At 36.2% G+C, this 26,927-nt stretch overlaps 3 protein-coding genes across 3 annotated transcripts; 1 reads left to right on the top strand and 2 right to left on the bottom strand.

Moving 5' to 3' along the window:
• Window positions 1-1,644: 1,644 nt before the first annotated feature.
• On the top strand, window positions 1,645-6,071 carry LOC113730092 (uncharacterized). The gene has a single exon (XM_027254551.2). The coding sequence runs from the start codon at window positions 1,894-1,896 to the stop codon at window positions 5,815-5,817; it is 3,924 nt and encodes a 1,307-aa protein (XP_027110352.1). The 5' UTR covers window positions 1,645-1,893; the 3' UTR covers window positions 5,818-6,071.
• Window positions 6,072-13,733: 7,662 nt separating this feature from the next.
• Window positions 13,734-15,328, bottom strand: LOC113730091 (heat stress transcription factor B-2b-like). Its single transcript, XM_027254550.2, has 3 exons — window positions 15,191-15,328; window positions 14,806-15,083; window positions 13,734-14,720 (listed from the first exon to the last, which is right to left on the bottom strand). Exons 2-3 carry the CDS (start codon window positions 15,070-15,072, stop codon window positions 13,947-13,949), a joined length of 1,041 nt encoding a protein of 346 aa, XP_027110351.1. The 5' UTR covers window positions 15,073-15,083; window positions 15,191-15,328; the 3' UTR covers window positions 13,734-13,946.
• Window positions 15,329-24,477: 9,149 nt separating this feature from the next.
• Window positions 24,478-25,857, bottom strand: LOC113733419 (uncharacterized). The gene has a single exon (XM_027259788.1). The coding sequence runs from the start codon at window positions 25,855-25,857 to the stop codon at window positions 24,478-24,480; it is 1,380 nt and encodes a 459-aa protein (XP_027115589.1).
• Between the last annotated feature and the right edge of the window lie 1,070 nt (window positions 25,858-26,927).

The following is a 26,927-nucleotide window of genomic DNA, read 5'->3' as shown; positions in this document are numbered from 1 at the left end:
TTCTCCTTTAATGAATGCCCTAGTACTATGCTCTCCCTGGGAAAGAGATGAGATGAGAATTTGCTACCGTTAGTAGAATTTTAGTCCCCTGAAGTGTCGAATTGCCTGAATAAGAATCAAATAAAAAACAAAAGAGAACTCACACAGGGTGAAACAATTATGCCATAGCCATTGTTCAACTGATTTCCTTATGAACAATGAAGTATTGCTTCCAAAAGAGGGGGAAGAGAAGGGAAAACTAAGGGCCTTCCCCCATTCCCTTACGTAAGCAACGGTTGAGCATTCATATTGGGATTATCAAGCAAGGTCCTAAACTCCTATATGACAAGAAAAAACGTCCAAGAGGATAAGAAAAGTGACATGGGGAAGCAGTTTACAACTTTGTAATTTTGTGAGTGAGGCCATGGATGCCCCGGTGGAAAAGAATTCCGAATCTTTTTGTTTGTTTCCTATGGAGAGACAGCGGGTGCTATCAGGCCCGCCAGGCCCTTTCTAATGTTACTCTCTCGTCGTCCCGTCAAAAATCTCTACCCCCAGACCCTAGTGAAGTATTTCAATCGAAGGACAGAAATACCACTACGTACAAGTCCGAGTATCTAGGTGCAAATGAATCTAATTTAATCAAATAATCACAAATTTGATCAGTTAAACTAAAGGTTGAACTCGCGTTAATCGAATTAGAACTCAAGTTGGAGTAGCTTGAGCTGCTTGATGAGTCGAATTTGAGTCTAATATGTAAAGTTCGAAAGTTTGTCGAGTTTAATCGATCTCAATTGAGTTTCACACACACGCGCATATATTATTTGTTAGTATGAAATGTCAAATTTGTCTATTGTTTAAAATTATAAAAAAAATATAAATTATATTTCCTAAATTCAGTTAGACACGATTTGCATGAATTCGTGTAAGGGAAAACAAAATTGTGCTCAAATTTGAGCTCAAACTGAGTTCGAGTTCAAATCCAAACTTTTTAACTCAACTTGACTCAATTGTACCCTTTCAGGAGTAGCCTGTTAACCATCGCTTCTCATTTTCTTCATAATCTATTTGCATCCAGTTCTCAGGGCCTTTTCGTCAAACCAGATGCTGTTCCTAGACTGAAATTCGTATGTAGTATTAGTATTTAGTACTTAATGCATGGTGTACACCTCTATAAAGCTGTTATTGAGTCGAATTGAATTTGAATAGTGCATTTCGAGCTCAAACATTTGAGTTCGAACTCGTCGAGTTTGAATTCGAGCTCAAATTCAATCGATTCTAATCAAGCTTTCAAATTAGTTTTTTAGTAAATTTCATAATTTCATAATAAATAATTAAAATTTATGTTATAAATATGCTACTTGATGAGACTTAACGAGTCCTTGAGTTTTAATTTTTTTCTATTCAAACTCTGAATTATTTTATAAAATGGCTCCAACTTGAACTCGAAAATTTGATCAAACTACGAAGCGGTCTCGAGTAATTTGATTAATTTGCACCCTGCGCCGCGGGTATGAAGCATGGGCTTGGGGACTTGGAGCTGGTATTGTCCGAGAAAATCGAATCCTCTCCTTTCTTCTTCAGAGTTCAGATGTATGCGTGGTGGGCCCCAAAAATCTCCTAGCCCCCCACATTGCACCCGAAATGTTGGTAATCGAAAAGCCATTTGAAATTCCTCGTCACCCCGACTCTCTTCCTCTTCCCAATAACAAATTTGCATTTCTTCATCTCTCTCTCTCCCTCTCTCTCTCTTGCCATCTATGTGTTAAAGGAAAGACTGCAAAAAATAAGTAGTGAAGCGGACAGTCATCTCGTCTGGGAGTTCATTTACAGCAGCATCAGCCAGCCTCATGTTAAGATTGTGACCCCCCTGCCCTGCGCCTACCACTTTTTCATTATTATTCTTCTCTCTACATGCCACCAACAACAGCAATGACCTTCGCCTTCAGGCTTCTGGGCTCTGTTTCCCTCCTCTTGCACCTCAGTTTCTTGGGCTCCAGAGCCATTGTACAGCACACAGAGCTTGACCCTGACACATTAAGCTTAATTTCTTTCAAGGATTCTCTTGAAAATCCGCAGCTTTTGACTTCATGGACACTTGCCACTTCACATTGTCGTTGGCAGGGTGTGTATTGCCAAAACGGCCGAGTTATCTCTCTCGTTCTTCCGGGTTGCTCGCTCAGAGGACCACTATCTCTCTCTATTTTCAACCTCACCAGCCTCATTGTACTTGACTTCTCGTCCAACTTGTTCTACGGAGAAATCTCACCCCAAATTGCTTCGCTTCAGAGGCTCAAAGTCTTAGACTTTGGCGGTAATCTGTTGTTCGGCGAGTTACCAAGCCAACTGGGTGAGTTGACTCGTCTTGAAGTCCTCACCCTCGGTCCCAACCTCTTCACTGGTGTCATTCCGCCGGAGCTCGGAAACTTGGCCAAGCTCCGTTCTCTGGACCTCTCCGGCAATGCACTCACAGGGAATATCCCAACCCAGATTGCCAATCTATCCCGCCTGCAAGTATTAGCCATTGGCAATAACCTTCTCTCAGGTTCTCTTTCACCAACTCTCTTCTCAAATCTTCAGTCTTTAACCTCTTTAGACGTTTCAAACAACTCTCTCTCCGGCCACATTCCCCCGGAAATTGGCAGGCTAACAAACCTCACGGACCTTTACCTCGGCATCAACCATTTTTCCGGTGAGTTACCGCCAGAAATCGGTGAACTTTCCAACCTTCAAATTTTCTTTTCACCCTCTTGTTCTTTCAGCGGGCCATTGCCCGAAACGTTCTCCAAGCTTAGGTCCTTGAGTAAGCTTGATCTTTCCTACAACCCTTTAAAGTCTTCAATCCCAAAATCGATAGGGAAGCTTCTAAATTTGTCTATAATAAACTTAGTCTACACCGAGCTGAATGGTTCAATACCCCCTGAACTTGGAAACTGCAGAAATTTGAAAACTTTAATGCTTTCTTTCAACTCACTCTCCGGGCCTTTGCCAGAAGAGCTTGCAGAATTGAGCATGGTCTCATTTGCGGCGGAAAAGAATCAGCTTTCTGGTCCTTTACCTTCTTGGCTTGGCAGATGGACTCAGATTGATGCTCTCTTACTCTCGAATAATCATTTTTCGGGGAAAATTCCGGCTGAGATTGGGAATTGTACAATGCTTACTCACATTAGTCTTAGTAATAATTTGTTGACAGGCCGAATTCCAGGTGAACTTTGCAATGCTGTTGCGCTTTTGGAGATTGATCTTGATAGCAATTTTCTTACTGGGACCATTGAAGATGCTTTTGTCGAGTGTACTAATCTAACTCAGCTGATTTTGGTGGATAATCAAATTGTGGGCTCAATACCAGACTATCTTTCACGGCTTCCTCTAATGGTTCTTGAATTGGATTCCAATAACCTTACGGGTCCTATTCCGGTGAGTTTGTGGAATTCTATGAATCTGATGGAATTCTCTGCAGCAAACAATTTCTTAGAGGGCACTCTTCCAGGGGAAATTGGTAATGCAATTTCACTTCAGAGGCTTGTTCTAGCTAACAATCAGTTAAAAGGATTCATTCCAAGGGAGATTGGAAACTTAACTGCTCTCTCTGTCTTGAATTTCAATTCCAATTTGCTTGATGGGAGGATTCCCAGTGAGATTGGGAATTGCACTGCTCTTACGACATTGGACTTAGGTAGAAACAGGATTAATGGTTCAATTCCGGAGGATTTAGCTGATTTGCCTCAACTTCAATGCTTGGTTCTTTCTTACAATGATCTTTCTGGGATTATTCCTATGAAAAAGTCCAAGTATTTCCATCATGTTAGTATTCCAGATTCGAGCTTTGTTCAGCACCATGGAGTTTATGATCTGTCAAACAATATGTTGTCTGGTTCTATACCTGCAGAACTTGGAAACTGTGTGGTTTTGGTGGACCTTTTGCTCAGCAACAACATCCTCTCTGGCGAGATTCCCAGATCGCTTGCTGGTTTAACGAATCTCACAACTTTAGATTTATCTGGGAATTTACTTACAGGTAGTATTCCTGAGGAATTTGGTGAGTCGCTGAAGTTACAGGGCTTCTATCTCGGGAATAATCAGCTCACAGGAGAAATTCCTGAAAGCCTTGGTCAATTGAGTGGCCTGGTCAAGCTAAATTTGACTGGTAATAAGCTATCCGGTTCAGTGCCTTCCAGTTTTGGGGATTTGAATGGGCTTACTCACTTGGACTTGAGCTCAAATGAGCTCAATGGTGAGCTTCCTTCATCCATTTCGGAAATGGTAGACCTTGTGGGCCTGTATGCTCAGAAAAATAGTCTTACAGGTCATTTGGACAGTCTTTTATCTAACTCCATGCAGTGGAGAATAGAAATCCTGAATTTAAGTGATAATCACCTTGATGGTCTGCTCCCAAGATCAATTGGGAGTATGTCGTATCTGACATCATTAGATCTTCACAGCAATGATTTTACTGGAGAAATACCCTCCGAGCTTGGCAATCTCCTGCAACTTGAGGATTTGGATCTCTCAAGCAACCAACTTTCTGGGCAAATTCCTGAAAGAATATGTGGGTTAGGCAATTTGATTTCTGCGAATTTCACAGACAATAGATTGGTGGGCCCTGTCCCTGAAAATGGAATTTGCCAAAATCGATCAAAACTTTTGCTTGATGGGAACAAGGATCTGTGTGGAGGAACTGCGAGCCTCGAATGCCATATCAAAAGGTTTGGGAGGAGATGGCCACTGCTAAATATTTGGGGGCTGGTAACAGTTATTGTCATAGCTATGTTAATTGCTCTTTCTGTGGCTGTTGTGCGACAGGCATGGATTAATAGGAGTACCAGGAAAAATGATCCAGAGTATGCTGAGGATAGCAAATTGAATAGTTCTACAGATCAGCATCTATGTTTCTTGAGTAGCAGCCGATCAAAAGAGCCTCTAAGCATTAACATTGCTATGTTTGAGCAGCCGCTCCTCAAACTGACAATAGTTGATATTCTTGAAGCCACCAACAACTTTTGCAAGACTAATATAATTGGTGATGGTGGGTTTGGAACCGTTTACAAAGCAACATTGCCTTGTGGAAAGATAGTGGCAGTTAAGAAGCTCAACGAAAATAAAACACAGGGTCAACGGGAATTTTTGGCAGAAATGGAGACTTTAGGAAAGGTAAAGCATCGAAATCTGGTGCCATTACTTGGGTACTGCTCTTATGGCGAGGAAAAGGTGCTTGTCTATGAGTATATGAGCAATGGCAGCTTAGACCTTTGGCTGAGAAATCGAAGTGGGACTCTTGAGTTGCTAGATTGGAAGAAACGCTACAAAATTGCTGTAGGTGCTGCACGGGGGATAGCATTTCTTCATCATGGTTTTACTCCTCACATAATTCACAGGGATATTAAAGCCAGTAATATCCTACTCAATGAAGATTTTGAGCCGAAAGTTGCAGATTTTGGTTTAGCAAGATTGATCAGCGCGTATGAGACTCATGTAAGTACCGATGTTGCTGGTACATTTGGGTATATTCCTCCAGAGTACGGCCAGAGCTGGAAGTCAACAACAAGGGGGGACGTTTATAGCTTCGGTGTGATTTTGCTTGAATTGGTTACGGGGAAGGAGCCAACAGGGCCTGATTTCAAGGACATTGAAGGCGGGAATTTGGTCGGTTGGGTTTTCATGAAAATCAGAAGTGGTCAGGCTGCAGAAGTCCTTGACCCGGTGGCGCTTGACGCAGATTCAAAGCAAATGATGCTTCAGACTTTGCAGATTGCTGCATCATGCCTGTCTGATAATCCTACAAAACGTCCTACAATGCTTCATGTGGTGAAATTCTTGAAAGGTATTAAAGAAGAGTAGATATGTGTTTAGTTGTTCTTCATGTGTTGGGATTACTTGTTATCATAACATACTTCGTACTGTAGTACAGTTACTGATCTTAATGAAGCTCGGGTAGTGATCTTTCCAATGTGCTCAGAAAATCCCAATAAATTTGTAGCCCTGAAGGCCTTAGTTATCAACTTGATTATCTCATGCTACTGCAAGAAGCACGCCGAATTCTGAACTTCTGATTTCCTGTCTAATCTGATGACAATGGTTGCTGCTCGTTACAATTGGGCGCTTTCCTGTCGCTACCATTTGGGACCACTCCACTAGAAAAGTCCCTCATTCTTAATCTACAATTCTTTGTTGCGGGTATTTACATGGCAAACGTAAAGAATCCATCCAACCGGTTTTCTGCAATCTGCAGTTCTTCTACTTGTATAAATATTTGAACAGCGATCCGGCCAGCGTCCATGGTCCACAAAACTTGTTAATTTCCTGAACTTTGGCTTCCATAGAATGTTGTCCAATGTTAATTTGTGAACAATAATATGATTTAGAGGAAATCTAGTCTCCAATACCATGTGCGAGTATATATATATATGTGTACGCATCTCCTAAATCCAAAAGTCGATCGTTTAATATGCCTGTCTGTTTGCAAGAAAGTAGAAAATGCTGCTCCGTCTATAGCGTGCATCACTAAAAGGAAACCAAAAGGACTCTGAGCTGCTGCAAAGCTTCATTTTCAGATTCTATGATCCAACTTTTTCAATAATGGGCAATCTCAGGTTTTTTAAAGCGTAAATTCCCATATGTTCCACTGTTGTCTTCTTTTTTTTTTTTGGTGGTTTCAAGAGCTGCATGTTTAGTACCCATATCCATCGTTGATTTTAAATCTAGGATACAGGATATGCTGTAGCATTATGGTATAATAACCCTTCAAGTGCTTCCATCATTTTATTCATTCATGGCTTTCGTATCTAAAGTATACATTCATTTAGATTTTATGAGATATGCTAATTGTGCAGCGTCCAGCGAGTATGAAGTTTAGAAGTTACACGTATTGCTTTGAGCTCATGGCCTGTGAACTGGTTAGTTCGAAGGCCGTGCAAAGTTGCAATAAGCTTTTTTTTTCTTGAAAACAAAATTTTTTTTTTTTGGCTTTCCTCTAGATTGCTCACAAGCAAAACAATAAACCGGAACCAACAAAAACCCTGTTTTGAAAGAAAATAATGATACCGTAGCGGCGAAAATTTTTTAGGAAACTCCGAGATGATGCTCCGTTATATTTTCCCGCTTGACCTCAATTTAGCATTTCTTGTAACCGCGAGGAGCTCTCAATTAGAGGTGTCAAAATGGGCGGAATGGGCGGAATTTGCTTGGGTTTAATATGGAATCGAGTCATATGGGTTTGGGCCCAACCTTACCCATATGTGTTTTGGGACTAATTTGGGCGGGATCACTTTGGGATGGGTTTAGATTGATCCCGCCCAATACCCAAATCTATTTTCTATATATATTTTTTCCTTTAATTCATTTTGAATTTTTATATAACTTTAATATTTTTGATTTATTAAATTTCTTTTAGTTTTATTAAATAAACATGCAAGTGCTTTATACTCAGGATTCCCACCAAAAATTGGATTAACAAATAAAGAAAAAGATAGATATAATACAGCCATATTCCAACATATATCAAGATGGCCAAGGCACTTAAAGTGTTGAATATTCATCCTCATCATTGTCCAAGGATTACATGTCTAAACTGACTGAAATACTGGAAATTCTTGTGGATAATGACTAGGAAGACTACTAGATTATATTCGCTGGTATGACTATAAAAATTGTTAAAGATAATTTTTGAATCTAAGACTTCGTTTGGATTGGCTATATTTTCAGAAAACAAATTTTTTAAATACAATGTTACAGTAATATACAATAACTCAAAAAATATCTCATCCATATTAGTATATCAAATATTTCAAAAAAAATTATAGTAAAAATTTTTCATATATACTGCGACAATAAAATATTTCAAAAACACCCCAAAAAATAGCTAATCCAAACAGAGCCCTTGCTATTTGAACCCAATGGGTACCCAAGTATTTTCCAAAATTTCCCATCAATTAATGGGTACAATTGGGATTTGTCCCATTTTAAACCCAATATCAAATTCCAGTACCCATCCCGCCCAAAGTTCCTATGGGCATGGGTAACCCATTGAGACTTGGGACAAATTGCCACCTCTACTCTCAATCTAATAACAGGTAATTAAGGTTGGAACTCTAGGTTTTGAGTTTAAATCCTCTCATCTTTTATTTGTTTTTCAAATCTCGCGGCTCCTTTGTTAAAATTTTTTTTTTTTTTAAAAGGTAAGAAAAAACATTTCTTGTAACCAAAAGGAAGAGAGAAAAAATCATATAAATAGCACTTCACATATTGGCCTTCTAACTTTTATATCTTTCACATACTAAAATGATGATTTTTAGTCCATAATCCCTCACATATTGGTTTTGTACTTTTTATATTTCTCACATATGAGATAATGATTTTTCATCTTTTACAAATTCAAAGCGCACATTTTTAGTTTCTCGTCTCAATTGGACTTATATTCTTGATAAAAAAAAAAAACATGTGTAATTTATGCCTCATAAATTTTAAGGACAAAATATTCAAAAATTGCATGGAAAAATGAAAAGAGTAGTACCACACGCTTCTTTCTTCTGTGCCTTATTTTCCTAATCAAGAATGTGACACCAACCATGGCTACCTTTGCCCACTGTGCAAGCGATGCTGCGGTTGGCCGCCGTCATTTTTCGTTAAAAATTTTTACCGAAATTCAAATCCTCACTTCTTCTTCTTTTTTTTTTTTTCCGTAGAATATGATTTCAATATTAGTTTTTGCAAACATATGTGGGTAAAACTAAAAGAATAAATAGTGGTAGGTACGATTGCAACAATATGTTTTCTATCAACTTTATTGTTTTAGAAAAGCTAATATCAAAATCAGATTCTATGCAAAAAATAAATAAATGAAGAGTTGAATTTTTGTGATATTTTGTTATTGAAAATGGTAGCGATTGACAGGAGACCGACCACCAGAACAGCTATCGGAGGCAGCCATGGCTACTGCCACATTCTTGATTAAGAATATAGGACGAAAAAGAAACAAATATGATGAATGTTTCTCCCTTTTTTTTCTTTACAATATTTCAATTTGGCCCCTGAAGTTTATGAGGCATGAGATGCACGTGATTTTTTTTTTGGCAAGAATATAAGTATAAACGAGTCAAAAGACTAAAAATGGGCATTTTTCATTTATGAGGGACACAAAATCATCATTTCAAATTCAAATTTTGCATAGTTGTCATTCATCCAACGGTGATAGTATATACTCGGTCAATATAGAAAAGATTAATCCTTCATTATATGTAAAGGATGTAAAAGGTACAAAGTCAATATGTTAGTATCAAAAAATTATCATTTAATACAATGATGGACATAATACGTACATAGCCAATATGTGAGAGATTATTTGTATGATTTCTCTGGGGAAAAGGAATTTCTCTTGTACTAGACATTGGCATGTTAATCCAACAGGAAAGAAACGATCTCCTTCCATTTCCGTTGCTTTGCCCAAAATGTCCGCGGATTATATTTCTTTTTACGCTAAGGGTGGTGTGTTTGATAAAATTGAAATCTGAAAACTGAAATCTGAAGTATGAATCCATTAAAATATTGAATTGTTAATTTTTAAATCTAATAGATTTGAATTTATATCACATTCAGTGATAAGTGAATAACTTATCATTTAATTTTAGGAGTAAATTTGTCTAGAAAATTCAGTATCACTTACTTAATTCAAATGTTTAATTTTTTATTATCAAATGCGTTTGAACATGTTAAGATTTGAATCCATTAAGTTTAAGTGTTGAATTGTATTATCAAACAGGTCTAAAACTTAAAACTTCAATAACTGTAAAAAAAAAAAAAAAAAAAAAAGTCCAAAATCACTCAAATTTCACAATTAATTTTATGTACACCAGTAACAAACAGAGCGGTTTGCTTCAGATTTCAACACACCCCGACTTGACATTTTTTAAACATATTGTAACTGGAATCCCAAGCGACTGTTTTGTAGAAGGAAGTTGACAAATCTATATGGTAATAAACAGTAAGAATGTCCAAACTCTTAATCACGGAGCAGAGTTTCCTTCTTCCATAACCAAATACTACAGGTCCAATCAAAGATAATTCTCACTCGACAAAGAATTTCGAGAAAACCGTTTGGATCTGTAGTTTGAAGTGCGTTTCATTTATTCTTGAAGTTGACACAGTTAAATTGTTGACAATGAAACAACACTAACCAATGATAACATCCCTTGGTGATTAAATACAGTAGAACAAGCATCAGAATAATAATAACAAATCTCTACTTCCACTCCGTCGTTTATTGACACTTTTTCGAACTTTTGGATATTTACAAAATTAAAAGATAAAATCTCTTGCTCTTTATCATTATGATCAAAATGGGCATCAGACAGCGGTGGAGTACTCGCGTTGGCATCCGTTGATCAAATCGTAACCAACAAAAATAGGTACTTGCCAACGTCACCGTTTGAAAAGTCGTCTGTAAAAGCCCGACGCATCATTTGGCAGCTTCGACACGAAAATGGACCAGAAGTTGAGCAAGCTTGGACCTTCACTACTTTTCCATGGTACTGCAACTGAATGGTGATTCAGGTCTGACAAGTGAAAATTACACTCTCTGACAAATCCCAATTTTTATTGCCACAACAATTTCTGACAAAGTGTGATACATAAAATTACACTTTCAAGTCAAAATTACATTTGAATTTAAAAATGGTAGCATTTTGTCCAAAAAGTACCTCTGAAAATAAAGGGATAATTTCAGAAACCTCCCCTGAGGTTTCTGACACTTTCACTGACATCCCCTGAGGTTCTCAAAATTTCACTTACCTCCCTTGCTTTTGATTTTGTGGTAACAATCCAGTCCAAATCAGATTAAAATATTATTTTCATGTGTGAGAAAGTATTTTTATTCCATAGCTACCCTTTGCAGAAGTTGTATTAGTAGAAGATTCAAAGAAGAATAAATGATTTGGACTAATTAGTAAAGTTGAGGGGGGGTAAGTGCAATACAAAAAATTGCATGCACCAGATGTGCCATGCAACAGTTATTTGGCAGATTTTGCAACGGCTAGCTGCAAATTGCAACGGCCAGAAGGTTTGCTGTTTCAGTAGCAATAGCATATAAAGCAAAGCAACTTAACTACCTCTGAGGTTTCAAGCTATTAACATTCTTTGCTACTAATTTGGAGTGATAACAAGTGCATTTGCTGTGCTACAATTAGAGCTCTGAGTAAAAAGTTTTAGCTGCAACCATGGCCTCTTCAAGCCATAGGGGAGAATCATGGAATTCACCTACATCTTTCTCCATTAAAAACAGGTTTTGCCGCTGTAATCGCAAAGCAACCGTAATGATATCAGAGAGTGAAAGGAATCCAGACAAGTTGTATTTTCTATTGAGAAATTTCCAACTTTGTGATGAATTTTAAAAAAATTCTACAAAAGGGGTGATTTTGGGTTTAATTTCCGTCAAGGGGGTCTTCGCATTTGTGAATTTCACAAATGCGAGCTTACAAGAGCTCGCATTCGTGGAATGCGAGCTCTGGTTATTGAGCTCGCATTCCACGAATGCGAGCTCTTCTCAATTTTTTTTTTCCTTTTTTAAGAGCTAGGGAATTATTTCTAGGAAGCAAATGCGAGCTCTTATCTTTTTTATTTTGGTATTTTTTGAGAGGTAGGGAATTATTTGCAGAAAGCTTCTAATTTTTGTTTTAAAAAATGTTGCAAATATTTAAAATTTTGCAAATAGCTCGCATTTGTTAAATTTGACCTGCAAAAATTGTATTTAACTTTTTTTGTTAGATTTCGCATTTATAAGTATGACTTGTAGAAAATTAGATTCAAATTTAGATGTATTAGGGTTTTAAAAATATTATATAAGTGATAAAAATTTTATAAATTGTAAAAATAAAATCAAACTGCTTGGATAATTAAATGTTATATTTGCATAAGAAATAATACAATAATCATAATAATGATAATACAATAATATTGGTGTAATAAAACTGCCATTAATTTAAATATTTACTTATAATGCCCAAAGAGCCTAATTACCAATTTTTTTCTTCTCGCGCTCAAATATAACATTAACCCGCATGCGAGCTAACCTTGAAATAGAAAAAACACAGAATCCCGCTTGCGGGTTTCAGGAGTATTCGGATATTCTCATATGCACCTATGCAAATCGAACCAACCGGATATCTTATCCGTATCCCATTTTTTTAAATAAAAATCTTATAAATTTGAAAAATAAAATCAAATTTAGATGTATTAGGGTTTTAAAAATATTATATAAGTGATAAAAATTTTATAAATTGTAAAAATAAAATCAAACTGCTTGGATAATTAAATGTTATATTTGCATAAGAAATAATACAATAATCATAATAATGATAATACAATAATATTGGTGTAATAAAACTGCCATTAATTTAAATATTTACTTATAATGCCCAAAGAGCCTAATTACCAATTTTTTCTTCTCGCGCTCAAATATAACATTAACCCGCATGCGAGCTAACCTTGAAATAGAAAAAACACAGAATCCCGCTTGCGGGTTTCAACGTTATTCTGCGCTTCGTGTGTTTGCTTTTGTTTTGCTTTTGTCTTTTTTTTTCGAAATGGAGGGTTGGCGGTGGAGCTTAGTACGAGCTCGCATTCTGAGAATTGAGTTAAGTTAAGACATAATGATTAACTCAAAAATCCACTTAACAACCAAAATGAATGTTCAATATCAACATTTAGACAAAAGACAGAGGTGGAATTGAGCAACACTAGCAAAGGTGTCATGTAGCTTTTCGCAGCACCAGGAAAGGAAAGTTAAAGGAACAAATAAATTTGTACCTTTCCTGTTGTGTTTGCAACTATTTCAAAATAACAATTAATTCTTCACTTTGTTGCCGCTACTCCAGTGCATATTAGGACCACTGGTTTGATCACAATTTCCTTTCCATTTTTGTTCTTGTTATTTCCTCTGTTTCTTTTCCTATATCCAGAATGTCGTATAAGACCACATATAAGTGATCTTATATGTGATCTTGTTATTTCCTCTTGTCAAATCACACCAGGCACAAAAAATGGCGCCAATATTGCAGCTCAATTGGCGCCTTACTCCCAAAATGACTGGATTAATTCATGTATCAGGAATCAAGTTTCTATTATTGTTGTTAAGCTTAATTAATCATATCAGATGCCATTATGTAACTAAACGGTAGTAATTAACCCCAACTACTTGGGATATATCTGTAATTTTGGCCCTGATGACGTCAGAAAAGGGGCCCAATTTTTTATCAAGGGAGGTAAGTGAAATTTTGAGAACCTCAGGGAATGTCAGTGAAAGTGTCAGAAACCTCAGGGGAGGTTTCTGAAATTATCCCGAAAATAAAATCTGAACACTGCTGCTCCCCGCGTACTGAAGGGTTACCAGCCTGATGAAATTAAATACACCCAGAGCCTCGTAGTTTGCATGGTCGGAACTACTTGATTGGATTGTAATTTTCTTTTACTTTTTTTTGTAAACACTTGTTTGGATTGTGATTTTCTTTTACTTTTTTTCGTAAACACATTATTCTTCACCGCTCTACAAATATTTAATTTCTGTCCATTTCTCATTCACTATTGCTTGATAATGGTAAATATCCCCTTTTTTTTTTGAAGAAATACTGATAAATATCCTAACTTCAAGTTGCCCTAAAGGGGAAGGCAAAAAGTACTCCTAAAGTTATAGTACTAAAGTACAAATTGTTTTTTTTTTTTTGACCTAGAATATAAACTTCATAAAAAAAAAAAGCACCCCAAAAAACTAAAAAGAAGAAAAGTAGTATTAGAAGGCAAATGACAATCCAAGAGAAGCTTCCTGAGAATGGTCCCCCACAACTATAATCCAACCTTGATCAACGCACAAGATCCGTTTATCACGTGCCTGACCCGGGACCAACAAATTCCCACCAAGTCTGGTGTCCGCCCGAGTTCAACCTATCTACTACTGACAGCTAATAATTCCAACTAATTCCTAATTACTTGATCACACACCTCTGATTTTGAATGCGGCACTGTCTAAGCCAGTGCGTTTGCTGATCATCACCATTACTATTCTCATCATCTATCGGCTCTGATTTAACGTCTGCAGTTCCAGGTTGCTGCAGCTGCAACTCCTTATCGTGCTCAGCAGCCGCAGCTTCTCCATTTTCTCTCCCGCGTTTCACACCAATGGACACCCCAAATATCCTAGCGCCAGCTTCGTCCACTGCCATCCGGTCCTCCTCACCACATTCCGTGGTTGCGCCGGATTCATCGAAAATCGGCTTAGGTGGCAACAAGTCCAGCGCCTTCAGCGCCTGGCTGCTGCTACCTTCCGCCTTACTATTGGCAGTGGCTCCGTTGCTATGGTTGGAATAATTTGACATCAAGACATAAACATTGCTACACATACTTTTCATATGGGACAACTCTTTGTTGAGCTGCATGTTCTCTTTCCGCAACCGCTCGTTCTCCCCAATTAGCTCGGCTGTGCTTCCGCCAGCCGTTGCCGTCTCACGAAACCCCGAAGGAGATGACGTGGAAGAGACGACTTGCTCTTCGCCTGAATCCGTAGGGGACACCGTTCGAGGAGGCGGAATGGCAGAAACAGCAGCAGCAGCCGTCGGTACTGCCACCGGAGATATTATAGCCCCAGCAACGGGAGGTGCCGCTAGCTTCCGCCGCTGTATATCACACAATAAGCCTTTCTCACCCCTCCGAAAACAATCGTTCGAGAATTCCCATCGATCAGGTACAACCTTCCGAAATCCCTGAAGGACGACGATATAAAGCCAGATTAGAACATCAAACTTCCAAAAAATCAATTCTGGTCACCTCAGGACGAATGAAACTTACATATGTATTGAGCTGGCGAACAAAGCTAGAGAAATTATTGTGTTTAAAATATTTAGGGAGTAAATCTCTGGCAAATTCAGTTGGATTCCAGACGATGAAGGCAGATCCGTCCTCGTTCCAAGAGATGACATCGTCGATGGTGCGGTCGTCAACCAGCTGGTATGTCTTGGTCAAAAAAGGCGTCGGAAGAGATCTTGGCGCGTCTCCGGGAGGCGGAGGCGTAGTCGTCGATTCCCCACCGTTCCGCTCCACCGGCGGTGGAGCCATCGCTCTTAAACCTAACAGAAATTCATGGAAAATCAGTTAAAAATGTAAATTTAACAGAATCTCCCTCCCAACAAAAATAATGAAAAGAAACGGAAGTTATAATATCGGATAAACGTACGAATATCGATACGAGTAAAACTAACTGCGGCAGATCTGATGGGAAGGTCTGAGGAAAAATGGTAATTCTAGAAGGTTCGTATGGAAGAAATACAGGGAGGATGGAAATGGAAAGAGAAAGAGAGTACAGAAGAAGATAAGAGAGAGAAAGTGGAAGGAAAGTTCAAGAATCGAAAAAACGGGAAAGAGAAAATACAAACAAAAAAAAAGGAGAGTGGATTTAAAAAAAAAAAGGTGAAAGCAAAAAAGAAAGAACGAGAAGCTCTGCTCTACGGCTTTCCGTTTTCGAGAAGTTTCGGTCTGATTTTTGGTGGCACTTGGCATTTTGTATGAGGGGTCCGCAGGAGTCATTTTATTTCTGGAGGAAATTTCTTCCACTAGAAAATCATGAAATTTTATTTAGAATAATGACTGTAGCACTTTTTGTGATGTGATGTATGTGAGATAAAAAGATGATTGAGAATATAAAATGGTGGATTGAAAAATGTGTTTATGATGCAAGGGAAATAATATTTGGAATAAGTTGACTACATTATCTCACATATCACATATTCCAAATATATTTCTCTTGCATAATAAACACATTTTTCAATTCACATTTTTATATTTTTAACTACCTTTTTATCTCACATACATCACATCATAAAAAGTGCTACAGTAATTATTCCAAATAATATTTCAAATAATACCATATCCAAACAAACATGCTACCAGTGCAATCAAGGAAATTGCTCCACTAATTCTATAAGAGTCCGATTATTATTTAGAATAATTACTATAGTATTTTTATATTATGATGTATATGAGATAAAAAAGTATTTATAAATATAAAAAAATAGATTGAAAAATGTGTTTATAATGTAAATGAAATATTATTTAGGATAATTCAGCAATCCAAACACAATTGTGTCTCTTGATGGATTGATTTTGAAGAAACCCATGTGTTAACCTATTGGAAAAAAAATAATTAATAATTTTGATAGTTCAAATTTGCTAAATAATATTTGGTTTGTATCATAAACACATTTTTCAATACTACTTTTTATATTTTCAATCACTTTTTATCTTACATATATCACACCATAAAAATGCTACAATAATTATTTTAAATAATACTCTATCCAAACCAGTAATTTGGCTGACAAATTTCTTTTAGCGAAATTTGATCCAACTCTTAGCACACAAGAACTCAAGTGCCACGACAAAACCAGTAATTTGGCTAAAAAGAAATCAATTATAATAAGTACAATCAATTTGTCAAAGAGTAAAAGGTGCATAATTTTGGAGCTGGTACGTTGTTGAAAAAGTTGGCAGACAAATTCTCTTTCAAAAGGGCGGGTTTTCTCTTACCTGAGTTATTACTAATTGGGCCATGTTAAATTGGTAAGCTATAAACGTCCTTAAACAGACTTAAGAACCAAATAATGACATTTAACAAACTGATGCAGTATCAGTTTGATTAGATGCCACTAATTCGATTTTGACAATAACGCCATGGTCCATGTTGTTTTGGCCTGTATCTGGTCGAGATAGATTTCCACAAACGGACATTAGATGCTTATAAATTTCTAGCACGTCTATTATATGTATCATTGGGAAAAGCACACCCTATGAGTGTGTAAATTGAGAAAAAATTAAGTTCTTTTTTTTAGGCCAAGGGAAGATATTAGGTTTTATTTTTTGTTCCAAAAGAAAAAGAGGTTATGATTTTTATTTTTTTTTTTTACAGACAAGCAAAAAAATAGAAGTTATTGGAAGTGGAGGTAACTAGAAAATAATAAATTTGAATAATTATCTTTAGTAAATCCCTACTTTTATGAGGCTAAAATCAAAATATGACACAAAATTTTAATGCCAAATCCCCTTCTCATGGCTTATATATAGAAAGATACGTAGAAAATAAGAAAAGCTAATCCATATGCACTTTCTCAAGTTCCACTTTGATAAAAAATTCTCTTTTGTTTTCAGTAGAATTCATGCGAGAAATGAAATCTTTTTTTTTCCAATAAGAAGAAGAAAAATATTGGGAATCTATTTCTGTTATATGACGTTGTTTTTGTAATTATTTACATTTAAAGTACAAGTGGAGGAGGAGATGTGAAGATTGATTCCAAGTATTCACACTTGATTATGTCTGTACTAATTCCAAAGAATGTATAAACAACCACCGAAAATTTTGCCCAGTAAATATTCTCAGCAAAATTGCAGCAACAATCTGGCATAATCATTATTAAAAGCTAAAACTAACTTCATAAAAGAGTGATGGATCAAACGTGAATAAATGTTAATTTTAAAAAGAGTGAACGGCCGAAATAGTCACTCAACTATTCAAAATGGCATATTCTTTAGTCATCAAACTTTTTTTGTGACTAAAAAGGCCACTAAACTCACAAAAATGCGCTGGAGGAGTTAATTTACCCATTTTTAGTGGTGAATCATTAGGTTACAAGGGAATGTGGAGTGAAGGAATGTTTTTAAGGGGGTAAAAATGTCCAAAAAAAATGACAAATCTGTTTCTTCCTCGCAAGCCTTGTCCTTAGATCTACAAGTTCATTGATTCCTTCTTCCATTGACCAATTTAGAATATCTTTATTTGTCCTAACACTGCCAGAAACAACTAAATCTTTGCCCAGAAAATTTCTAGTTCCCCACTCAATTCTTGGATCGGCGTTTCTGGTGATATTCTACGATGGAGAGCGGGAAATCAACATTGGAGACATTCGTGTCCAACCAATGTTGGAATTCAAGACATTCCAGAAGATGATCAGCCAGAAGATCGGAATCTCTCCCAACCAAAGCTCCATTTTTCTCGTCCACCACGGTTCCCTGCTTAAGGAACGCCGGAAGACCCCCGTCAAAGGGAAAGTGAATTTTGCCTTGATCATTCGGCAGAAGGACTACTTCTTTCTTGTCATCTTGAAGAGGTCAAGAAAGTCTAGGAACCGGAAGTTGAGGCCAACGGCGTTGATTTTTGAGAAGGATCTTGGTCAAATATTAAGAAATCCCAATTCCCAAATAGTAGTGGTTAAAAAAAAAAAGAAAAAGATATAGAGTTTACCTCAAACCCACATCCCGGAACCACCGTTCAAGCAGCCCTCTAGGATTGAATCATTGAATTAGTAGAACCATTACTGCTTTCTTCTCTCAAGTACCAACCTCAAAATCTCAGAATCATGGGAAATTCAGGCCGGCACTAACAAGACCCAGAAAAGGGGAAAAAGCAAAAGAAACAATAGAAACAACAAAACCCAATAACAATACTAACAATAATTAAGTCAGACCAGATAAACTAAAATGTGGAGGTTATTAGGTGACTCCATTGAAGAAGCAGATCCTCATCAAACTCAACAAAAGATTGCAGATTTCGTCTGCTGGGCCATTCTCCCCCCAGACCGTCCTCAAAGAAAGAAAGAAAGCAAAGAAAGAAAAAAAGAAACTTTTTTTCCCTCTCATTCTAGTCCTACTAGTCCTAATAGAGATAGAAAGAAAAAGAAAGAATGAATGAAAAGAAAAGATTTTAGCAGCAAGTTCTTGTTTTCTTTCTCAAAACTAGGAAACAGAAATGGAAATGGAAATTAAACGCGCCGGCTTGCGAGGAAGAAATAGGGGTTATTATCACTTTACCCCCTTAAACTACATAATTACTAACAGTTTACTCTCTAACGTTATCTTTTAGTTCACTTTACCTCCATAGGTAATTCAACTTAACATGTTAAGAAATTTTGAACAAAAATACCCTTTTATTCTATAATATTACTACACTGTTATTATTACTTTATTCATTTAAATTATAGTGATATAATCGATTTAATTCCTAATATTTTTTTTTGACATTTTACTTCATCGTTAATCTAATTATTATGGTCAAATTTTTTAAAATATATTTACCCTTATATATATAATTAAAAATAAAATTTAGAATGATTATTCTTCTTTTTTTTCACTTTAAGAGATCCAAAAATATAAAAATAAAAAAAATTTCTCAAATTTTTTTTTCACACTTATTAATACTATGAAAAGAAAAAGAGATAGGAAAGAAGGAGACAGAAAATTAGATTTTGCAAAGAAAAAAAAAGTCTAATATTATCGTATTAATTTAAGGTTGTTGGGATTAGGATTGAAATCTGGTGGTAAAGTGAAATAATTTTAAAATAATAAAGGTATTTAATTCTTTCTTATTTGTATTTTCTAAAAAAAGAATTGAGTTCTCTCTCTCTATCTCCCTCTCCCTCCCCCTTTCAAATTTTCTATTTGTTTAATATTAATAAGATTGTCAAAAAGAAATAAATTAATATTTTGATTTTTTTTCTTGATACTAAAGAGGAGAAGAGCCACTCTAAATTTTTTATTATTTTTATTATACAAAGAGGAGAGTACTTTCTTTTAAAGTTTTTTAACTTTTTAAGTTGGTTTAATGGTGGGATAAATTGCCTAAAAAATAACTCTATTGGATAAATTGATATTGAGACTATAATTTATGGGGATAAAATGATAATAACTTTAAGGGCTAAACTTGTCTTTTTACTTTAATTAACAAATTCCGTTAAGTTTGACCGTTAGTTTTGGGAGCAAAGTGATTAAAAGATAGCGTTAAAGGGAAAATTGATAGTAATACCGAACGTTAATGGAGTAAAGTAATAATAACCCAAGAAATAGGTTTGCCATATTTTGTTGGACATTTTTGCCCCCTTAAAAATATGCCTTCACTCCACATTGCCTTGTAATCGGATGATTCACCGCCAAAAATCGGTAAAATAACTCCGTTGGCACGTTTATGTGAGTTTAGTGCTCTTTTTTGCCATAAAAAAAAGTTAGATGCTAAAAGGTGCTATTTTGAATAGTTAAATGACCATTTTGGCCGTTCACTCTTTTAAAAATTCTATGGGAAGCAGAAAGTTACAATACATATCACACATTCGCTTTCCACGAGAGCGGAGAGGAGACAGGGTGTTGGTCAAAACTTGAGTACTGACTGATAATAAGTTGCTTTCATCTTTTCCGATATGAGACGTACTTTTCATACTTTTCAGATGGTCATAACAGATGAGATGAGAATCATGAGATGATATGTAATAATAATGGGGGTGTTAGGATAGTACAAAGAGTAACTGGAAAATCATATTCACCCAAATCAGACAGACTTTTCAGATGGTAATAACAGACGAGATGAGATGAGATGATATATGGCAAAGAGCTACGTGACATTCACCCCCAATCTAACTCCATCCAAAATATTTGCTATGTCTACAACTTGAAGCTGTCCATCCACTGATCCACCACGTATCTACAGTAATAAAGCAAATGAATATCTTCAATTTCCTTCCAAAAGTTGTGTCTCGAAATACATAATCCACAGCGGTAATTTCAGAAGCTTCTCCTGAAGTTTGTGACAATATCATATGATATTTATGAATGTTGAGAAATCTCACATACCCCCTTATTTTTAACTTTTTATAATTTTATCAATCCATCTAAAAAATATGATTTAAAAGCTCATTTTGGGAGAGATAAAATATTTCTATTCCAAAATTTCTCTTTTCTTGTCGACCTTTAATTTTCATAACAAACCAATTTAAATCCTTCAGAATTATAACATATTAATGAGGTTGAAAGATCTTTTGCAATTTTTAAAGTCATCAATCAAGAAATGCAAAAGAAGAACTATTATAATTAGAAAAATAAAATTTGTGCGTTGAAAATACCTTGAATAAGTATCTTAGCATGTTGTTAGTAATTTCTCTCTCTCTTGTTTTCAAGTCGTCAATTTTGGACAAAAAGTTAGAACATTAAAAAATTTTAAACAATTTATAAAATTCTAAATTCATTCAAAAAATACTTTGTAATAAAGAAAGTTTACTTTTACATTTTTTAAAACACGTCAAGTGAGTCTGTTTCTAATATTGCCATATGAAAAAATTTAGAAAGTTTAAAATTCTTAAATTTGTAAAACTCTTCAAATTAACTAAAACACCTTATAACGTACAAAATTAATTTTTTTGACTTTAATCACCTCAAACATACTCTAAAATAGTAATATTTTGTACCTTCAAAACACCAACTAATATAATTTATTCTATTAGAATTATGCTTTCACACTATTTCTCTTTATTTTCAGGCTTTTAGTAATGTATGTTTACTTTTGGAAGAAAATAGGATAACACAAGGGCAATTTTGGCATGAAAACATTTTCTCTCTCCAAATTTGAGTTTTTTAATAATACATTTTTGAAATAGATTGATAATGTTACAACAGTTGAAAATAAAAGAGGTGGTAAGATTTCTCAAAATTTAGGGGTATCAAGTGATATTGTCACAAACCTCAAGGGAGGTTTCTGAAATTATCCCCAATCTAAGCCTAAGATGCTTCCCATCTCTCTCTTTCCCTTCCAATTCTTCTTCATATCGTGCATCCGTGCACAGGCACAAGCAGGACGACTGATACATCACTTGCCTACACAGAGCATCACATTCCATGCTTCACGCAGATTGGCATTTAGCTAGACTGCCGGGAAATCTCCCCTGTTAAAGATGTTTTACAGTGCAAAAATCTCGTGTTTCAAAGTACAAAATTCATAGGTGCTGGTCCTCGTTGGTCCGTAGGTCCAGTTGAACCTCCCCGTAGTTAGATTAGGATAAAGTAAGAATAGGGATATAACGATTGACCAAAAAAAAAAAAGAGTACAAAATTGGAGTTGAGAAGACAACAGAAAATTAATTGTGTTTGGATTGCATTTTTCGTCATTTTTCATTAAAAAATTACTGTAGCGATTTGATATATGCGAGAAAAAAAGGTGATAGGGAAATGTGATCACGATAAATTGGATTTGTTTGGATACCTCAATTATCCCAAATAATATTTCGCTTGCATCATAGACACATTTTTCAACCCACCTTTTTATATTTCCAACTACCTTTTTATCTCACATACATCACATCACAAAAAATGCTACAGTAATTATTTCAAATAATTAATATTTTCCGACGGAAACAAGCAATCCAAACAAGGCAATTTAGCACTCCAAGTCAAGCCTTCAGAATGCTAAAGAAAATATTGAGAAAAAAAAAAGTCCATTACATTGCTTAAGTTCAGAGTGTTGCAGTTCAATTATTAACACACAAGACGACATCCTCAAATTACTAATGAGCGGATAGTGTACAGAAACTAGAAAAAGAAAACCCTAAAATTTAGACCAGTATTCAACATAGCAAAAAGTAGAGGAACAACAATTGGCAAATCCAATTTCCTCGTAGAGATAAGGAAAATACATGACAACTTCATCTATCATTTTTGCACGTAGCGTCAGCTCAGTTTCTAGATTACTCTAGCGCTTCCTTACTATGATAACGTTTCATGAGACTAATTATGTCCCCCAATCCAGACACAAAAATAGTCCAAGTAGGAAAGGTTATCCCATTCCATGATGGTGGCTGGTTATGAACACACGTCATTAACATAAAACATAATAATGAATCCCCTCTATTTGCACCCATTCCTAGTTTCTCTATGCTGTATCCAAGCTTATCACATGAACTGAACTACCATCTAAATCACCTACAAGCAGGGAGAAGAACTACCCAGACCCGAGATATCTTTTTGTTCTGACACAGAAGTCTGCCACTGGGAAGGATAACAGGATATGGTGGCACAGAGGCCAGACATGCACTGCAGAAAACCTCCCCAGTTTGTGGTCATTCGCTGTGGCGCGACAATACCAATCATATCCTGAACTCCAAGTCGTATTGAAACACCAATATTCACAAACTTGTTCCTGAAACTCCTATGGCACCAGTCACAATGCCTCTACTTGTTTCCTCAGTCCAAGGCTTCTCATAATCCAGTAGAAGGAAAAGTACTGAAGAGTGGCTTTGAATAAAATTAAAAACCAAACTAAGTGTAGAAACTCGCCATATCTGGAACAGTTTCTGTATCATGCAATATGTCCGATTCAGCGGGTTCCTGGCTATTAGAAGGCAATAATAATGTGGAAACGGGTGCAGTATTTTAGCTTGTCCAGAAGCAAAACAGAAGCCTTATAGGAGTAATGAGGCAAGGCAAGCAAAGAAGGCAAATACTCAGAAAATCTCCACTTTCACGGACAATAGAAGTTCATTAAGGCTGTGGTTTAAGCAGTTAACTAATCCCACTTCATGTAGGAAACTAAAGGCCGAACACACATGCAGTAACTATATCCCCAATATCACAAGAAGTACCAAAAGGCCAAGAAGCAAAGAAATCAGCATTATGTGATTATACCTTGTGCACGAAATTGGGATCAATAGCTTTGGGAACAGTTGAGCATGATTATTCAACATTGTGAATGGCTATGTAAACATGAAAGAGACTTATTGGAGGGTAAAAGTCAATTAGAGCATTAACTCCATGTGCAGCACATGGGTATAAAGATAAATATAAATATTTACCTGTGATTAACATCTATTAACTTTAACAATAAGAACAGCAACCAAAAGAAGAGAAAAAAAAGAGGTACTTTAACCTGTTAATGCTCTACATTTCAAAGGCCAACACTCTACATTTCCCTTTAATGACTTCAACACAGCTAAGGATAATTGTTTCTTCCACTCACCAGTCAACTTCTTAAAGCTAAAACAGTTGAAAAACCTACTTCTAAGCCCATGTTGCCATTAACAAACATTACATAAATATATTACTGTAAGTCAGATAAGGATCAGATTCAAGAACCTCTAGCTTGCTAAAGCATTACCATAGTAGGACTATAAAAAATTTACCCTCACAATGCCGAGATCATAACCCCAAATCAACCATAATTAGTTATCACTTGAACATTAACATGAAGAAGAATATCAGAAGCAAGCGAATTTTCAATCCTAAATTATTTAAGAAAATTATGCATTGTCAAAGATGTCTTGCCTCAGTGAATTACCCAAGCGGAGTGAAATAAAATACAAACTGGCATTATGAAGAATGTTGCAAATAAAACCTGTGAAAAATGTTACAGCTTGCCAGAAAATTGCAACTCATCAATGCAGAATGACAAGGCCATGGTTTTAATACAATACATGTTTCTACAAAGCTGTCCTCAATCTAAAAATAAGTAAGATTATGAATAAAACCTGTTAGAAATGTTAATGCGCATTGGAAAATTGTAACTAGTCAACGCAGAATGAGAGGGCCGTGGTTTTCATATAACACTTGTTGCCACAAACTCTCCTTAGTCGAACAATCACATGGCTGCATATGAAACCAGAAAACAATCAACTCTGTCCTCAAGGAACAGAAACAAAGCACACCAATGAAGAGCAGGGATTGTCAAGAAACGAACAGGAAACCACGCCTATAAAGAGTAAGGCTCACTGACGTAAATATAGCCCAAATAAAAGTTATCCACCAAGCCAGAAACAAGGCCATTTCTTTGACCAAAGCAGAGCAAGGCAGTAGATTACATGGCAACTTGAAATCTGCCAGCAAGTTAACATCAATATGGGATAATCCAAGAAGGAGAAGTGCAATCGCACCAGGCGCAAAGAACTGCAGAACTACAAGAAACATGTAATGGTTGTGCAAGAAAACTTTTGCCCTGCTATAATCCAAGTCAGGGACCTTACTGGCATGCAATCTCTGGTACCAACACAGTACCGCTTCATTTAAAAACATCTGCACATTTGGCCGCAAAGACAAAATTTGCAAAATACCAGAACTGAACATGCACCAAACCCTGAACTTGTAGAAATCTGATCGCAACATGCCCAATCTACCTATCAACTCCTCAGTATATCTGTTCCTACCATTGGAATGAAGCCCTTTGATTCCATCAGATTTCTCGCAGACGAGGAGTTCAGTAAACGGGCCAACCCAAAGCGTGGAAGTGAATACAACTAACAAGTAATTGCCATAAAGAAGCATTCTTCCAAACCATCCACAGGAAATTATGGACAAATTAGAACGAATCTGATCAGTTCCAAGCCAAAAGGCACGAGCATTCCTCGTAGCTGGGATGTAAACGAGACCCACAATGCAGCCCATTAGAACAGCAATAAAGAACTTCCCAAATCCGTCCAACGATTCAAAATCAAAATCAAGACCCCATCCGGGAACCATCTCCAAAACAATCGCGAGGCCCCAGAAAAACCCAAGAACCCCAAATACAAGACTCAACAGCCTCTCTGACCTTTTAGAAGCTGATCGCTCAAATGAAAGCTTGGCAATCAAAATTAACAATCTACATACCCCAACAATTCCTAACAAAATCGGGATCACGGACCCATTTTCTAAAATCCCAGAATCTTTTGATACTCTTAAAAATCTGTGAAGCAGCAAGCAAGAAATGGCAACCAGACTGGAATTAAAAGCACTACTAAACTGGGTATAATAAACCCTTGTTTGTAAGTGATCATCATTGAGCTTTAGTCTAAAGATCTGAGCTTTATTCTCATCAAACTCAAATTTATCTTTGGATTTTTTTCTGGGTTTGTGTTCAGAGTCGAAAGTACCTGGCCGCCGAATCGCAGCTCTGATACCTCCTCCACCACGAGAAGAGTTACTGTTAGGGGGAGCGACATCATCTGGATGGACATAGGTGTGGAGGCCATAGAGAAAAAAAGCAGGGATCTTGAGGAAGGAGAGAAAAACCGTGAGGGAAAGACAAAGTGTGGCATGGAGAATGAGATTGCTGGATGACAAATAAAGCATGATATGATTTTGTATTTCTGACCTTTTCTATGCACGGTGGCTAAATGCAAGTGAAATTGCGTCTAGTAGCAAAGCAGTAATCTAGCACCAGAATATTCCATAAACGAGGACAAACTGTAGAAGATTTCAAAGGAAAGGGCGTTGGCCGTTTAGATGAGGAAGTTGCAATTAAGGACGGGCGTTAACAGTTAATTTGGATTGGTCAGTATCCTGGCTTTTTATTGATGAGATTTTGGGTACTTGGGAACAAATCTCTGCGTTAGACAATGGCGCCTATGGAGGCGCTCAGACGATTCCTGAATGGGTTGGGCGAAATCAGAACACCTCTCACATTGTCCCGACTCAGCTCAACTCCTTCAAATTCACGTTAATTGACTTTGAGATTCGGGTTTCACCCTCAATTTTTTCCTAATTCCTTATTTTCCCTTGTATAGTTTTGAACCAACCTGCCCAAGACAATTAAACTGAGTTTCAACCTATAAGACCCAACACTTTTTTTGTTAAAATTCTAACAATGGTGAACTGGTATTCAAAAATAGATAGCTTATTATCTATTTTTTAGAGCACATTTTGTCTTGAAAATTTAGTATCACTTAATTAGTTCAGATATTCAATTTTTTGTTGTTAAACGAACGTGAACAGTTATGATCTGAATTTATTAAATTTAAGTGCTGAATTGAATTATCAAATACAGTCTAAGTCCAAATATAATTTGTTTATCTTTTAAACTTTATTCCACTTAAACTCAATTTTGAACATCAATGAATCAAGAAAGAGAGTCACCCAATCTCTTATTAATTAATAATCAAAATAGGAGTGTGTTTGGATAGTAGATTATTTGGAATAATTTTTGACAAAAAAAATACTGTAATACATTTTTGATGTGATATATATGAGATAAAAAAATGATTGAAAAATATGTTGATGATGTAAGTAAATAAAATTTGCCAAATAATCTCGATCTAAACAAACCCTCCAACAACATGTTATACCATTAAAACATCAAGCCAAATGCAAAAAATGTTTGGCTTGATTAGATATGTTTACATCTTAATCGTTCAATTACCATA

The sequence above is a fragment of the Coffea arabica genome, chromosome 2e (genome assembly GCF_036785885.1).
Source record: "Coffea arabica cultivar ET-39 chromosome 2e, Coffea Arabica ET-39 HiFi, whole genome shotgun sequence".
Taxonomy (NCBI): Eukaryota; Viridiplantae; Streptophyta; class Magnoliopsida; order Gentianales; family Rubiaceae; genus Coffea; species Coffea arabica.
This window is presented reverse-complemented; position numbering and strand designations above follow the sequence as displayed.

Excerpts from the sequence above, each read along its gene's own strand:
- LOC113730092 (XM_027254551.2), top strand. The coding sequence starts at position 1,894 with ATGCCACCAACAACAGCAATGACCTTCGCCTTCAGGCTTCTGGGCTCT.
- LOC113733419 (XM_027259788.1), bottom strand. The coding sequence starts at position 25,857 with ATGCTTTATTTGTCATCCAGCAATCTCATTCTCCATGCCACACTTTGT.
- LOC113730091 (XM_027254550.2), bottom strand. The coding sequence starts at position 15,072 with ATGGCTCCACCGCCGGTGGAGCGGAACGGTGGGGAATCGACGACTACG. Across the intron at positions 14,721-14,805 it reads TTCGCCAGCTCAATACATAT|GGATTTCGGAAGGTTGTACC; the intron begins GTAAGTTTCATT and ends GTCGTCCTTCAG.